This window comes from Mastigoproctus giganteus, chromosome 14 (assembly GCF_048544385.1).
Source record: "Mastigoproctus giganteus isolate SK-2022 chromosome 14, ASM4854438v1, whole genome shotgun sequence".
Lineage (NCBI taxonomy): Eukaryota > Metazoa > Arthropoda > Arachnida > Uropygi > Thelyphonidae > Mastigoproctus > Mastigoproctus giganteus.
In genome coordinates, this window is record NC_143588.1 from 78,817,240 (window position 1) to 78,834,651 (window position 17,412).

The 17,412-nt window shown below is 38.6% G+C and overlaps 1 protein-coding gene across 1 annotated transcript in view; it reads right to left on the minus strand.

Annotated features, from left to right (window-relative positions):
* The window catches only part of LOC150075274 (uncharacterized), a 43,576-nt gene extending 28,314 nt beyond the window's left edge, over window positions 1-15,262 (minus strand). Inside the window, exons 1-2 of the mRNA XM_090388426.1 lie at window positions 15,167-15,262; window positions 11,154-11,242 (exon numbers count right to left, since the gene is read on the minus strand). Coding sequence (XP_090244552.1) covers window positions 11,154-11,242; window positions 15,167-15,192 — 115 coding nt within the window. The 5' untranslated portion in view covers window positions 15,193-15,262. The remainder of the gene's footprint in view (window positions 1-11,153; window positions 11,243-15,166) is intronic.
* Window positions 15,263-17,412: the final 2,150 nt, after the last annotated feature.

Genomic DNA, 17,412 nt, shown 5'->3' on the forward strand with positions numbered 1-17,412 from the left:
TCTCTCTCTCTCTCTCTCACTCAGTCTGCATGTGTAGCATAGTGGGTCATCACATCCTTCCCCCAACGGGTGGAAAAAGCCTGTGTTCGAATCCCGTCAATGACGCGAGGAACTTTAATGGGCTTTTTTAATGGTCGGTCTCAGTCGTAGATAGCAAGGTTTCCCCCCCCCCAGAAACTGGGATTTTTTCTTATTTCACACGCAATTTACAGTCATAATACATATATGGGTATATGTAAGAGATTACGAGTTGCCCTAAAATAATTTTTTTCTCTCTCTCTCAGGGGTAACTCAGATTTTTTTTTTTTTTTTTTTTTTTTTGGCTGGTGCAGCAAAAGCCTCAGGCTTCCTTGCACCATATGGCTAATGAAAATAATAAAATAATAAACTCAACTACGCTACTGATTCATCGATAATCGAAAGCTGGCTACTTGTGAAAGAACATTGCATTTTAAAACTATGATAAATGACTTTCGAATTTTTGTTCTTAGTCAGAAAGAAGTAATAAAATGGGAATTGAATAGTTCCACTATTATGCATAAATCTGTGTACAAAAAAAAAAAAAAAAAATGATAAATAAAATAAATAAATAAACAAAATAAAAATAATAATAGAAGTCTCCTCCTTACAAAAACATATGCTGATCATGTTGCATCATCTCTCATACCAAGCACCTTGAATAATATGCCTATTATGTAATTTTTGTCGTTTGTGTTTGAGTAGTCGTCCAGCATCTGTATTGCTAATTTTTATTATTATGAATTTAAAATTTATAAAAATGCCTATAAAATAGCATGTTATTCATTTGAAATATCCAAATTGAAAAGGAGATTGAAATTTTTATTTGTAATATAATAAAAACTTCAACTATGTAATCCATAAACCGTATTGCAGTTTTCATAAAAGAAATATAAATTACGATTTATTTTCTTTAATTGAGTTGTATTACGAAAACAACTTTTCCAGGAAGCTTAAAAGGGAGAACGAGTTACGAAAATGTAATTCCATTTATAAGATTGACTTAGCAATTAAGAAAGTAACAAAATTAGGACGTTTTTAATTGGCTATTCTCATTTGAATTCAATTCATATTACCAGAATAGCCTTGAATATAAAACGCATGCGTTAAACATTCTACAATAAAATGAAAACGGCGTTGTAATGCTATTTTAGAATAAAACTATTTTATTCTTAGTCATATATTTCTTAAATAGAAGGACCATCAACGAAATCCTTGGGAAAAAAGTAGTGTATCCGCAGACCTCCTAAATCGCTATTGTGTGAATTGGATACATGATACAAACTTCAGACCACGTCAAGCTGATAGAGGATATCTTCAAATTTTTATTTAACATCGGAAAAATGCGCGTTTTTCCTACACTAGATAGCATAATCATAACGAAATTTACCAATAAAATTCCATTCCTTTGATTTTGTTATCAATCGACAGCTTCTGCGAGCTGTAACGTGTATGGTTTCGTCCTCACCCAATGATGTAACTTGGTAACAAATGGGCCTGGAGTAATGGGGTCCATAGTTCACAAATACATATATACTTATAGTTATTACCCAGTTTATTAACGAAAACAAATTATAATAAAATATAATAAGACAAAACCAGTAGCTTTCGGGACGCGTGTCCCTTTGTCAACTGACAAATTAATACAAATTTTTTGAATACAATACAACGAGCAAAGTGGCACGTTAACCATGCGTCATTGTTGTTGCACGGACGTGTGCTGCTTCTACGCCACTGATCATCCAGCAATAAAACGGTAGTTTCCAGGATGGGATGTAGACGCATGCCTTTCTGGCGATTTAATGCCTTAGGATTGTTTATTATGTTGAGTGACTCTAGCCATAGGCGGTGGCATAGCCAAAGGGACACGCGTCCCGAAAGCTACTGGTTTTGTCTTATATTTTATTATAATTTGTTTTCGTTAATAAATTGGGTAATAACTATAAGTATATATGTATTTGTGAACTATGGACCCCAGTACTCCCGGCCCATTTGTTACCATTCGACCCCTTTACGGCCATAATACCTACAACGATTGTGTACAGTTAGAAAAGTCCTTCCTTTCAATAGCCCGTAACAGGCAACATCTACGCTTTGCACACAGATGCAAAAGCAATCGAATCATACCTATAGGGTTCCGCTACAAAGCCCCGTTCAACAACTCCCACATGGATCGTGCCTGCTTCAACTTCAGTCTACGCACTTTAAAATTGTGGATAACCCATCTGCACCATGAAATCAAGAGCGCTGACTACAACAAGTCCAGACTGTTACAACATCTACAAGGTAAGGTCTCGCCTATCGTATTTACAAACCTTATACATACCATCTGCCATCGGGCCAATCAGACCTCTGATACCTACCGTTTACGCCAACAGCGCAAATTCATAAACTTAAGCATAGAAGCCAACTCCTTAAAGGCGAACACCCGTTCAAATGATACGACTTCCTTCGTCTTGAATCTAAGCAGCAAACAACTGTCCAGCGAGCAGCTGAATGTTTTATCCAACGGTATGAAATTCGCCGTTATACCATCAAAACCTCCTATCACGCAGCTCGCTATGGGTATAGAAGCCAGTATTACCAACCTTCCCGAAGAAACTGCCAACGAGATCCGCTTCAAGACTGCCGCAATCCTCCGCAGCACTCGGAAAACTTACTCAAACCTCAACCACCGTCAGCGTGCCGCCCTATCATCTATAAGAAAAGATAGCTCCATCGTCGTACTTCCTGCGGATAAAGGACGCCGGACCGTTGTGTTAGACGGATAAACCTACCGAGAGAAAGCCTTGACCCTACTACTAGACCCAAACGTATATAAACCTCTACCTGATCCACCCATTAAAGTCTTGAAACTTCTAGAGACACATGTCAATAAACTTGTCCACGCATGGCTTAAAGATAAGAAGATCTCGACCACAACTCAGCATCTTCTACGTGCTACTGCCAACTACCGCAATTCTACGGATTACCAAAGATCCACAAACCGGATATTCCCCTCAGACCTATAGTGTCTTGCTTGCTGCAGTACCCCAACGTATGAACTGTCCAACAATATCGCGCGCCTCCTCTCACCTCTTATAGGTAATACATTGCACACCGTTAAAAATAGCAGTGAGTTCATTCACCTCATTAAGCACCTTTCAATCCCTGACAACTCTGTCATGGCATCATTTGACGTGGTCTCTTTATTCACTTCAGTTCCCGTCCAACAGGCCGTGCGCTGCGCCAGAAGGCTCCTCGAGAACGACTTAAGCCTCCAATCCAGGACATCACTATCCACTGATGACATCTGTACCGCCCTCAACCTATGCTTATCAAGCAGCGTCTTGATAAGCATAGGTTGATAAGCATAGGTTGAACCTTTGAAGACTCACTCTACAAACAAGGCACTGCTATGGGTGCCTCTGTCAGTTCCATAGTAGCTAACATCGTCATAGAAGACCTAGAGGAGCAGATACACCAGAACCCACCTACACCTATTACAACATGGTGTAGATACGTTGATGATATCTTTACTGTAACACCCCGGGGTTCTGAAACTGCACTGCTGGAATATCTCAACTCCCTGTCTAATGTCATCAAGTTTACCATAGAATCAGAGGTGAACGGTTCGCTCCCGTTTCTAGACGTCCTGGTACATCGCGTAGGCCCATATCTAGAGACCTCAGTATACCGCAAACCCATGTGGTGCGGTCAATTCACCAACTACAGGTCCGGCCACGCACCAAGCCATCTCAATAGCACTGCCCGCACCCTATTCTCCAGGGCTTGGAGCCATTCCAGCAACGACACAATTAGGCGTAACGAGATCTCCCGTGTGAAGACGGACCTAACCAAATGCGGTTATCCACCGCATGTACTAAACAAATGCCTGTTACAGGCAGAAGAACTCACATCCAACCCAAGACCTCCGAAGCAGGTCGGTATATCGTCCGCCTACATTCCGTATTATCCAGGAGTGTCAGGACGCATCTCAAAGGTCCTTAGAAGCTACAACATCAAATGTGTGCAATTACCCGGTAGGAACCTACGGTCACTTGTCTCCAACGTGAAGACCCCTGTCACACCTGTCTTACGCAGCAATGTGGTGTGTCGTATCACCTGCAGAGACTGTAACAGTTGCTACATAGGGGAGACATCAAGGCGTCTCCAGGATCGCCTCACGGAACACGACAGAGCAATCCGGCTTGCCGAAACTGACCAGTCCGCGGTCGCAGAACATTTTTGGACCACCAACCACGATCTTAACCCCAAACGCGACTTTGAGATAGTGGACCACTCACGACACTTTCGCCACCGCCTATGGCTAGAGTCACTCAACATAATAAACAATCCTAAGGCATTAAATCGCCAGAAAGGCATGCGTCTACATCCCATCCTGGAAACTACCGTTTTATTGCTGGATGATCAGTGGCGTAGAAGCAGCACACGTCCGTGCAACAACAATGACGCATGATTAACGTGCCACTTTGCTCGTTGTATTGTATTCAAAAAATTTGTATTAACTTGTCAGTTGACAAAGGGACACGCGTCTACTGGTTTTGTCTTATTATATTTTATTATAATTTGTTTTCGTTAATAAACTGGGTAATAACTATAAGTATATATGTATTTATGATGTAACTTGTTGCACACTCTTGACCTTGACATGCTAAGCGCACGATTTTCCAGGGCTTCGTGTAAAACTTTCTCGAACTAGATCCACTGAATGCTTCCTCGCTGACTTCTATCACCTGGAAGTGGTTTCATGTTTGTATTATGTACCGTATTCACACAATGACCTTTTAAAACCTATTGCAAAATGAATCAGGTCGAAGCTTGTTTAACCTTTGAGTTATTGAGTATTTTGAGTACAATGTAATGTATCTGTGAGGAATATTTTTCACCGAACCTGTCGCTCAGCAATTTTGTAATGGAACTGTTAAAAAATAACGGAAATTTTAAAAATCGGTTGAAAATTTTGACTGCAATTTTTTTCTCTCTCAATTTTACTGCTAAATAAAACCTATTTCAAAGGGAGCAGGTCTAAAGGTTGTTTAGTCTTTGATTTATTCAAGTAGCTGTGGCGAATATTTCGTAAAACTGTAACGGAACTGGTTCAAAATCACTGAAAATTTGAAATTTGGTCGGAAATTTTTACTGCAAATTGTTGTTGTTCTCTCTCTCTCTCTCTCTCTTATGCTAAATAAAACCTATTTCAAAGGGGATCAGGTCTAAAGCTTGTTTAGTCTTTGATTTATTGAAATACCCGTGGCGAATATTTCGTAAAACGGAACTGTTAAAAAATAACTGAAATTATTCAATTAATTAATATAGATTAATTACAATAATATATTATTAATTATTATGTCATTGTGATATAATATTAATAAATTGAATGTATTAACAGCAAAACGCAATAATGGGTCTCAAAAGGAAGGGGTGAGAGGTCCCTTGTTGATTAAAGTAGTAGGGGTGACACAGTATTAGTGAGACCTGATGTCGCCGAGTTCTCACGCTTCAGTACGATAGTACACGCGTTCAGGATAACTGCAACACTTGTAGCCACAGGTGTGCTTGAAAGAAAATTCGACATTTCCCCGTCCAAAAAAGGTTGGTTGAGAATTTTTAAATAATGTAATGAAACACTTTACAACGAGTTGCACTAGTATTGCACTGATTTTAAACAGATGACATCCTTTGTGTGACACTCACTTTTGAAAGGGTTATTTGCCATTTACTTAAATGTTCGGACGTTGGTAAATAGGAGATTAACCTTTTGACGATGTAATGTCTCTAAAGGATTTTTGGTGAATCGAGTGAACTATTCTGACGAAAATAGATTTGGCAACGGACTGGTTCATTTTATTAAAGGGTGATAAGGCATATATAAATATCTATTCGAAATCCCTCTTACCTTGCTTTGACACCGACATCACGATTAATATCATAAAATTTCAAAAAGCCCATAAAAGTTCCCGGAAAAGTGCCCATCAAAATTCCACGCGTCATCGATAGGATTCGAACCCGAGACCTTTACACCCGGTGTAGGAAAGGCGGTGCCACTGTCCTACCCGCGCAGGCCCTAAACAAGAGAAGGGCGTGATGTAAGGAAAAGGTCTCTGTAATCACTGAAAACATTTTTTTTTTTTTTTTTAAGCTGCTTGCAAGTTGTATGAAATTCGGCCACCAGTGTGTGTGTGTCACGCGTTTCAGTCCACAGGATTGCTAAATACAATCGATACTTATATTCTTGTCAAAATTATTAGTTGTAAACTCCTCTGATCTTTGTGGACTGGAGTATGTTCTATTTATACTCGTACTGCAGTATAGACAGAACATTTAGTCAGGCTTAAAGCTCCACTACACCTTCATTTGAGGTAAATCTCAAACAAGGATAAATGAAAAACAAGTTAGTTAATGTACATAAGTCATGTACTTAATTCATAATTTATTGCAAAAAAAAAAAAAAAAAGCAAGAAAGCAACGACTTTTATGCGCAAACCAAGGAAATTTCGTTTCTGCGCATCCTCCACATTGTTCATTTATTCTTCCAACTACAGGTTCCGTATTGTGTTTGTTGCCAGCGCATGACAACAAACATAACATCCAATGTTTCAGCTACAGTATACGTTATATGAAAGTAAACGGGATATGTATGAAAAAATAATAAGAAGAAGAATTACCGGATTTCTATCGGTCCGATTTCAATTGAATTTGGAAAGAGTAGACATCTTTCTAAAAGGCTGAAATATAAAATTTCATGAAAATCCGCCGAGTTGTTACATGTGGACGGACAGACGGACATGGTGACGACAACAGGTACATCGTGCATATATGCTAATGCGCCTAAAAATATAATACGTTGATGTTTTTATATACTATTTCCCCATATTAGTCTCCATAGATTTGGTTTTTATTTTTTTAAAAGTAAATCAGAAGATTAAAATTCTTAAAAAGGATATACTGTAATTCCAGTTCGATCAGGCAATTCAGCGTATAAATATCCCGCTGTTCTGTCAATATTTTGTGAGATGTTGAGCGTGAACTCCATTTTAAACATCTGTTGTTATTCTTTGGAATTTATATTTAAATATAAGATAATAGTAAAAACGTTTCAAAGATTATTGTGCAAGACCTTATGAAGAGACTTTTACATACATAATACATGTGGTAAAATGCATAATAACATTATGGAAGGCTTCCTGCCTTCCATACTTCGCGTAATATCGGCATTGACTGTAGCCAGTTAGGTAGAAGACAGTCAAGGAAAGTATTCCTTGACTGTCTTCTACCTAACTACGGTGGTCAAGGAAAGTATTCCTTGACCACCGTACTTCACAGGGCCCCCCTGAAAAAGGTTTAATTTTTGGTAATATTACTGTATAAGCATTCATGAATATCAATGAAACTAAAACTATGACAGCTCAGTATTAACTGGAAAGATCTCAATGCGTTAGTCAATCTCATATCGCTCTTTAAAATCCAGTCTCTGATAAGATATTGGGTTAGGTGTGTGTGTGTGTGTGTGTGTGTGTGTGTTAAGCGCCAAAGCAACTAAGGGTATGAGGCGTCAATATGTTATATTTGTATTTGCTGGACGAAAAGTCCGAGTTTCTGGGAGAAAAAACAACGCAACTATGGTTTGAAACCAACGTACTTAGCCGCGTTGTTAAAAAAATAAATAAATAAAAATTCCGCTCGTTATGGATGGGATTCGAACTCAGGTCTTTTCCACTCGGTATAAGAGGACAGTGATTATATCCACTGGGAGACCCGCGAGGGTTAGGATATTTTGTGTAATATACAATAGCTACTTCAATACTAAACGCATTCGAGTCCAGAGCTGAAATGGTGGTTGTTTATGCCGATATTGAGGTTGCATGGATAGCCTAAATATTACAGCTCTTCTGAATCTGATGTAATATTTCTTCCGGATAAAAGGCGAAGCCCTCGTTTTGCTGCAATCGTTCCTGCGTAATAGAACAATGTACCTCAGTAAACAAAACGTTTCCGATACCAAATCTATCCGTGCAGGTGTTCTGCAAGGTGACGTTTTATCGAGTTTACTCTTTACCATTGTTTTCTGCTCTGTTCGAGTCTACTGTTTTCTGTGTGTGTATGACAGAGATGACGTAATTACCTACGCTGATGATATAAACTTTAACGGAAGTACTGCCATCAGTCGACACAGAAGTGATCACAACTACCACTGTCAACAAACTCATAGCTTACTGCACATACAGGGGATAGACAAAATAATGGAAACTCATAATAAATGTTATGCACTGACATGGTGTTGGGCCACCCTCTGCTTGTATTCTACATGGAATAGATTCAAATAAACCTTGAACTGCCTTACGAGGAATATTGGATTATGCTTCGTGGAGGAACGTTTCAAATTCCTTGAGTGATGAAGGTGGAAGAAATTTGCTTCTCATTCTGCTTTCCAAATATGTCCGCAGTGGCTCAATAGCTAAGTCTGATGAATGCGCAGGCCACGGGAGATACTTAGCCTCAGTTTCATGCTCTTCAAACCAAGATTGGACATATCTGGTTGTGTGTATTGAAGCATTATCATCTTGAAACATGGCATCGTTTGTGGGAAACAATGCTTGCATTTGGGATGAACCTGGTCAACTCAGAATATCAAGGAAATCAGTAGCAGTAATTCCCCGTTCAGGGTGATGATAAAACTTAAAGAATACCAAGATATTGCTGCCCAAACCAATGTTGATCCTCCTCCATGTTTGACGGTTGGCACAAGAATCGGGATGATGCGCTTCCTTTGGCATTCACCAAACGTAAACTCTCCCAGATGTAGGAAAAAGTGTGATGATGATTCGTCTGAAAATATGACATGTTTACAATCATCAGTTTCTGTGCTCTTTACACCATTGCATCCTCTTTCTAGCATCACGATCAGTAACGAGTGACTTGCCAATAGCTGCTCTGCCATAAATTTCTGCTTTATGAACTTCTTGCCGGTTATTTTTCTAGAAACTGGATTGCTGAGACTCGCATTAAGTTCTGCAGTTATTTTTGAGGCAGTAGCTTTATGTTTTCTGGCTACAATCCTTTTCGGTATCTTGGGGTCTCTTTCAGTCAGCTTCGACTTTCTATCACAATTCGTCCTATTAGATTTTGTTTTTCCATACTTGGTGAATGCAGACATCACTTTCGGTACATTTTCTCTCTATACATTAACAAATTAGCAGTTTTATTCACCGATGCCCCTGCTAAACGTGTACCAACAATGTGATCTCTTTGGAATTCTCTTTGGTGTTGTATTCGACCACTCCGAAGGGCAGTACAACAACAATATCGTTAGACAACCCTATAATAGATCAACGACGAGTTTGAGACGTCAACAGGGGTTGAGGTGTGTACGAAAGTGCTACATATGGAGCTCCACAGTCTTAGTTTTTATGGAAGAGCAGCTGCTCATAAGCGAAACATCACCAACCACAATCAGCGGTCTCATCTTGCATGTTGGAACGAAACCGTGACTGGTCCGTAGAGCAACGGAAATCCGTTCTGTGGAGGGATGAATCTCGCTACACCTTATTCTAGTCAGATGGATGGGTGTTGGGGTGGGTTGATGCCTAGAGAACATCTGCTGCCAGAATGCATTGTGGTAACGAAGTTCGGAGGAGGTGGGTAGTTATTCAGGGTATGCTCTAGGACTTTTGGTAGTTGTGTGTGGGGAACCACCACGAACACCGACGCCAACTTTAACTGTACAACTTCATGCTCTCAACGATGTGGTAATTCTTTGGTACAGACCCATGTTTTTTCAACAGGATAATGTCCCATGCATATCCCTGGTGCTGTTCGAGAATGGTTCAGAGACGTGAATGTAGGAAAGTTGAAATGGTTGGCACAGAATGCCGATTTGAACACCTGTAGGATGAACGGGAATGTCAGGTGCGGTCCGGACCATTACGTACCAAATCGCTAAGCTCAACTGGTTGCTGTTCTGCAGGAGGAATGGACGACTATACCAGCTGTAGTCTATCGTTTGTTGGGGAAAGCTTATCCAGGAAAGTGCAGTATGTCACAGCAGCCAAAGTGAGGCCGACACGCTATTGAAATTAGTGGCAGTTACATCAATGTGAGGAACATCAGATGAGGGATAGATTTAACCCTCGAGATTTATGTCTACAAAGACAAATCGCGTGCCATTTGAAAGGTCTTGATGACCTTTCGAATCTTACGAGAATTTCGTAACTTTCGCTTGAATATTATGGCGCTGCAGTAGAGTCAAGAAGTTAACCATTATCGTTTATCGATATACAAGATCAAATTCAACTGTGAACGTTCTCGGGTTTTCGTTTTTTAATTATTTTCGAGAAAAAAAAATTAAGTGCTGGAGTTAAGATATGGATAGAAAACAAAGTCTATCGATGGTAATATAGTTTATGGATTAAATATATTAACATTAAAATGTACATTTTTTTAGCAAAATGTTGCGTCAACAATTTGTTCAAAAATGATGCTCCGAGTTTATTTTTGAAATATTGTTTTTCGCAAATATTCAATTTCTCTGGCCAGAATGCCAGAAATCAGTAGTATATTTGCTTCCTTTAATCTCCATTTTTTTTGTCTTTCTCTTTTCCATACTTCTGCCACCTATTGCAATTTAATTTTTCTATAACACTACCGCCATCTAAATTTAGCTCTGTTATTTCATTAACTTTCGGTTTCAACTATCCAGGAACAGGAAGACACTTGTTCGCAAAAGACTTTAGTATGCCTTGGGCACCGGATACATACGCACATATCGAATGGGCCATCTTGCACTTCAGCAATAGTTGTCAAACCTGACATTCCATTTCTATTATGGGCCATTCGTCCAGCTAGTTTATTTGACAGTCTGACATCACTAGAGGGTAACAAGTGACCCTAGTCTTGGGGAGGGGGATGACATGCTTAGAAAGTGTCAGATGTTAGCATTTACCTGCGTCGGGGTCTTGAAGAGCGCGTCCTTTTAAACTCGCCTGGCAACAAGGAAGCTTTACCCAGTAAATAATTGAGTAGGTGCTGTGGGTATCATTTGATTAACAAATTGATATGAGGCATGCAGCAAAGGTTCAACTGAAGTAAATGTACAGAATGAGAGGGAAGCGGGGGAGCAAACGAAAGAAACTCACCTTGTTTACGGAAAGCAACCGACTGCGTCAGAAAAAACAGGAATGCCACTAATAACACCTCTAACTGAAGATCCATTACGTGGACCAACCTGGAAGATAAAGAGACATCAGTGGTATGTAGCCCCTATTTTATTTCTGTTAAAGGAAACTGTTTTTGAGAACTAATTGGTGATAGGCCAAGTACGGATAACAAAAAAGTAGTTATATTATACTTTATAAACAAACCGTGAGTTATCTCATATTTCAAAAAGCAGTTTTAGCACAAAAATACAAACCATCAGTGACCTCTGTCTATAATACTGTATAACCGTGGCACTGCTACAGTAACACTAAAAAAATAAAAGTAAATACCTTTTGTATTATCACTGATTTATATTTATTTTGTAATTATAACCTACTTTATTAAATGATTCAGTTTTGTATAATGTAGTCTTATTCGTAAGTAAAGAATGAAGAGACGTGCCACTTTAAAAGTGACTCTCATGGCTTACATATAACAAATAATTCATACATGCGCAAAGCGATACCGAAGTTGAGCCACAGCAAAATTGGTCTCAGTTTCTAGATCGCGTACATACTGTTTATTCGCAATGAATAAGATAAGTAATTTATTTTTAAAAAATAAACAATCGTTTTGTCACTCTCATACGATGATAAACTTAGGTAGCCTTTATCCTGTTTCCTTTATTGTGGAAACGCAACGGGTATTCAGGTGGCAAAAATTATATAAAGTTATATTAGATAGTCTGATGAAGAGTAATACACTATTTTTTTCCTGCTAAATCACGTTTATCCAGCTTGGATAACTGACTTAAAATAATTCACGCTCTACGGTACGTTTGATTAATCACTATCAGCCTAAGTGACCTGTGACAGTGAAATTCATACAAGCAGTACTTCGTTATACAATTGCTATGGACATCGGGTAAAGCATAACTCACTGAAGTGAAAATTACCCTAACGACTAAAGTGAAGTTCATTTTTGCTTGTTGAGCCAATTTGTATTCTTTATTTCTTTTTCTCTTTTTCAAATGATAATCACAAACAGGAAAGGTTAATGAACTTATAGAACTCTTTGTGTTACTGATGAACCGAGAAAAAACAAGAAACGTATTAATCGTGGTACATTGTTTGAAGATGGTCGTTATATAGGCACGATTAATGGAGTGTCAGTATTTTGGATTCCACAAAAATGATTTATTCTCATCTAGAAATAATATTTGAGCCCGGGTTCAAATCCCGTGGGAAAGGGAGGGATTTTTATAGACTTTTTCACACCACGATCAAGTAACTTGGTCTTGGGCGAGGATTGCGCAGTTTTTGTTTCCCAGACCAAAATAATACACATACTTATAGACAATATACTGAAGTCTCGTGGCATTAGTTGCCTTAGCACTTAACACGCGTACATATAAAACATCACTAACCGCTTATTCCATCGCTGTGCTAAGGCCTAGATAACGTCAGAGATGATTTCTTTGATCCCTTGCTGAGTCCCTGATGTAGTGGGTAAAAGCGTTTTCTCTCTAACAATTTTTTGAGTAGTCCAGAAAGATGACTGTTACTTGAAGCCAAGTCAGATCAGTAAGGAGGGTGTATTTCCCGGTCAGTGCGAGAATTGCAGTTGTCGTGCTGTAAACAAATCACTTTTTGAGATCAACCCTATATGTTTGATCCGAATTGCAGGTTTCAAATGACTCATGTGCATATCGCAGTACGAATCACTAATAATGATTATAATTCTTCAAATTAACCCCATTTCTGTTGCAAAATACGGTTAGCATTACCTTTCCTGAAATGACATAGCATAGAATTTCTTTGACTTTTGGGAGCTAGAATGAAGAGACTCTTCGCCGTCTCTCTTTTACTTTCAGACTGAAAGTAATGAAGCTGCAGAGGCATAGAGAACCGGTGCAACCTAGCCAAAAGGGGTTCCTAAACGCACTTGACATTTTTATATTGAACGGATAAAATTAACGATAGGGGTACGCCCTAGTGGGTAGCACAGTTGGTATAATCACCGTCTTCCCCCACACCGTGTGAGAAAGACCTGTTTCGATTCCGTCAATGACGCGAGAAATTTTTATGGGTCTTTTTCACAACGTGGCTCAGTTAGTTGGTCTCGGGCAAGGGTAGCATGGTTTTTTCTCCCGAAAACTCGAGTTTTACATCCAACAAACAACAAAGCGACCACAGAACACGCGCAATTTATTACATACGAAGCAATTTAGCCTAAGTTGCTGATGCACCTAAAATCCTGTAACAAAAAACAACAACAAGGGGTGCCCCAAACTCGAATATTGCACTACGTAAGAGTTTGCTACATTACTGTACCTGTGAATCGTTCCCAGTCATTTCAAGTCGTTGTTGTTTCATGAGTGGATCAGCAAGTAACGAAATAAATATAGGAGACATGTACTGCAAAAAGACAGGAAACGTCACGCTAGGAGACATGTACTGCAAAAAAAGAGAACATGCTGAAAAATAAGCAGGTCCTTTACCAAATGTTTCAATAAAGAATTGTTTATTTAGTCATTGCTGTTTTCATTTAAACAAATTGATACTTTCGCTTCTATCGGTCCTATCTTTCTCGGTGAACGTGTCTTTGTCCAAGACAAGCATTTCTAATTACTGCTGGACTTCATTTCTTATTACACATCGCCCTCTGTTTTGCTCTGTGTATTCCTTGTCTTCTTTGTCCTCAATGTTGTCCGTACCCTTTGGATATCTTTGCATTAAATTTGCAAATAGTGTGTATATGTATATCTCAATGCAAATAGTGTAAGTATTTCAATGTAACTGGCATAAAACATGCTGGAAATACTTTTGAATTTTGTTTAATTATTTTGTTATTGTTTATCATAATGTCCTACTATTGTTTATTATATTGTTTTATCATTGTAGCTATATGACTATACTTTTTATTTTGCTAAGTAAGTGGGTCAACTGTTGTGTATACTTTGAAATAAAATAAATAAATCATGTCACTTCCACCATCGTTTATACTTCCATAAGAGTAGTGAAGTGGATAGCGTCGTTATCCTTTCACACCATGAGGCCTGGTTCAGTTCTTCGCCAGTGGAAACTAAGAATTTTATGGACTTTTTCACAACTTGGGCGAATTTGTCAGTCCCGGTGAGAGTTGGATGGATTTTTGTCCAGGAAACTTCCAAACTAGCAATAAGATACGCGCAATTTACAGAAATGATATATCGAAATCTCATGGACTTAGGTGCTTATTTTGCAAACCCTAAACAGGCCAACTATTCTTTATGGGAAGTCTGAGTCTTTACTATTAGTCCATATCAAAGTTTAGTACAGACCAACTTAAACATCATAATATCTTCTTATGCCAATCTTACATCCCATTGTGAATTTCTGTAGCTTCATATATTGGCTTTGTTCTTAAAAAGTTTTCTATAACTTTCATCCTTCCTTAGAGCTGAACACCTTACTTTTATAAGGCCCTTTTTTATTTTTTTTTAATTAAGGATTGCAAACGCCTTGGTGTTCTTTTTCTTTCCCAAGAACTTTTCTTGCATTTGCTTGTTTGTTTTTGCACAAAAGCAACTAAAGTCATTACGAGTCAGTGTATTGTGTCTGTCGATTGCATGTATCCTGAGGTCGGTTTGCCTGGTTTCTGTTCCACACAAATTCTAAATGTTGCCAAAAGTGAAAGTAGCTACCATTTATGTTATGATACCACAATAAGAAACACGGACTTCAGTTTGCCCCTTTCCTTATCCCAACTTAAGACTGTTTATTTAAAAACTGTCACATTCATATGATTTAAATAATATTTGATATTTTTTTTTCTGTATCTCTCACAGGCAGAAAAAATAGTGCTTTAATTATTAGAATTAAACAAATTTTAATTCACCTCACCATTTTCATGAAATACTCAGAGTACCATTCCGACTAAGAAATATTACGCTTGATAATAAGTTTATTTCTAAGAATCAAAAACTGAAATTGTTTTGAGTAATGCTGTTCTTAAATTTAAATATATTTACCTGATATACTCGTAGTTTAACCACATGGACCAGTTTCCATTCTTTTCCTGGGAACCATATTACAGCTCCACCCTTCCTATCGGAGATGTTTCGTAGAACATTTTGCACCCTCCACAAGGCACACCATGAAATCTTACACCTTTGACCACGCCTTGGCGATTGAATGGACGTGTCCACTCACATGATGCGATACTAGGTGAACTGGAGAATACATACCCAGTCTCTTGCCCTCCGGTCGAAAAAATCCCTGACCGTCAGTTTTCTGGTCTTGATGGACAGTGACGGCCCGTTAGTGTTAGTCCCGTTATCCCAGCCGTTCCGGCAACACCAACTCACTTCCTAGTGTGATGCCGTCAACAATACCTTCCACAGACTGCTGTTTCTCAAGAGGAGCAGCTAGGAAACCGGTTTTCGTGGCCGCTGACCGGCATCTTATATTGCCGCTGGTAGCCGACATGACCTGGAAGTACAGGTGATATTTACTGAATGCAGCTCGGCAAGGTATCTTTCCGATGCATTCGCCTCCGTAGAGAAACTGGGGCAACCCCACTGCTTTGATGGCTACAGCAACATCCAGAAATACTTTGGATTTTTTTTTCTTCCCTTGGCTAGACAAGGTGAAGAATCGGGTCAGAAGATTAAAAACTGGTTGAATTGAAGATAATAGCTCAGTAGGCTTCGCATTAATGTCAATTTGTCGCTATTTGACCTTGACCTCGGTGTTTATCTCCCTCTATCTAACAGCAAAAAGCCGAGCATCGGATCGAGATCTAACCTTAATCTCGATTTTTCTGTTATTCTTAATTTGTCCTGAAATGAAGTGGTCTTCATTTCTTGTTACTATAGCTTCTTTATACAATTGAAGCCAATAAACATGGACAAATAATTGTCTGTGGTTCCTTCCAGACCATAAACTACGCACTAGATTATGGGAATCTAGGAAGCAAAGAATGATATACTGTACTGATTTCTAAGGCCCGCGTGGATAGTACAGTTGGTATAATCACCATTCTTTCCAGGCCAGGTGGAAAAGATTCGAGTTCGAATCGTGTCGATAACTCAAGGAATTTTTGCGGGTCTTTTTATAAAAATTATTTATTATTACTAATGCCGTTGGGGTTGTGCGTCGGTAGAGAGTTAAGCTAGATGCACTGCTTGACTCTGTGACCCATCTATTAAGCTATCGCCAATCACAACGCTTAATTAAAACGCTTCAAAAAACAATTGCTTATTCAGGGTCATATGCAGCCATAAACATAAACAGTAAATAGAGAAATTACAATAAGAAATATAAAATGTTGTTACTGTGGAAATCGTTATAAAAACGTTTTGAATAATAAATAAATAACACCTATTAAATTAGTTTTGTTAGATTTACTACTTTTGTAATATGAAATGTCAAATTGGCGCTTATGACGCCATTATTTAAAAGCATCACTGGGGAATGAGAACGCGTGTGGTTTATTGTATAAGTGCAATATTATTGAAGTATTAAATAAAAGAAATGATTTCTTGAGATCTCAGAAAAAAAAGAAAATAAAAACATTAAAAACTAACTGGTTAAGATGAAAATTTTACGCATTTGGCATAATGATTTTCTAAAAAAATTTCCGGGGGTAGTATCCCCAGACCATTCCCCCCCCCCTCTTCCACAGAAGGACATCCTCAGCGTTTCCCCAAAAAATATCTGTTACAAACATATTATATAAAGCGCAATGTGGTATAAGTTGCTGATGCGCCTAAAACCCAACAACAAATCAACTCGTTTCTAACGCAACCATAAATCAAATAGTGTCTGGTCATGATAATTTTCTTTAGCATTGAATTTGAGGAGCAGTGTTAACCAGCTTTCTTCAAAAAAATGAGAGATGCATGCCAGAAGCACATTATTCAAAGTTCTTTAAGTTTCAGAAATGAGTTCATGGCCTCATGAACTCATTTCTGAAAAACCTCAGTTCCAGTCAGTCAATGAAGTGAGGAATTTTTATGGGCCTTTTTTACAACGCGGCTGAGTTAGTCGGTCTCAGACGAGGGTAGGATGGTGTTTTCTCCCGGAAACTCGGATTTTTCGTTCAGCAAACGACAACTCGAGCTCAAAACACATGCAATTTACAGATAATATAGGAGAAATATGGACTTAGTCGCTGATGCTCCTAAAACCTTACTACAACAACAACCTAATTGCTTTAACCAGCTAATTGCAACATACACAGTGCAACTTCTCCTAACGGACACCTCTCTTTAAC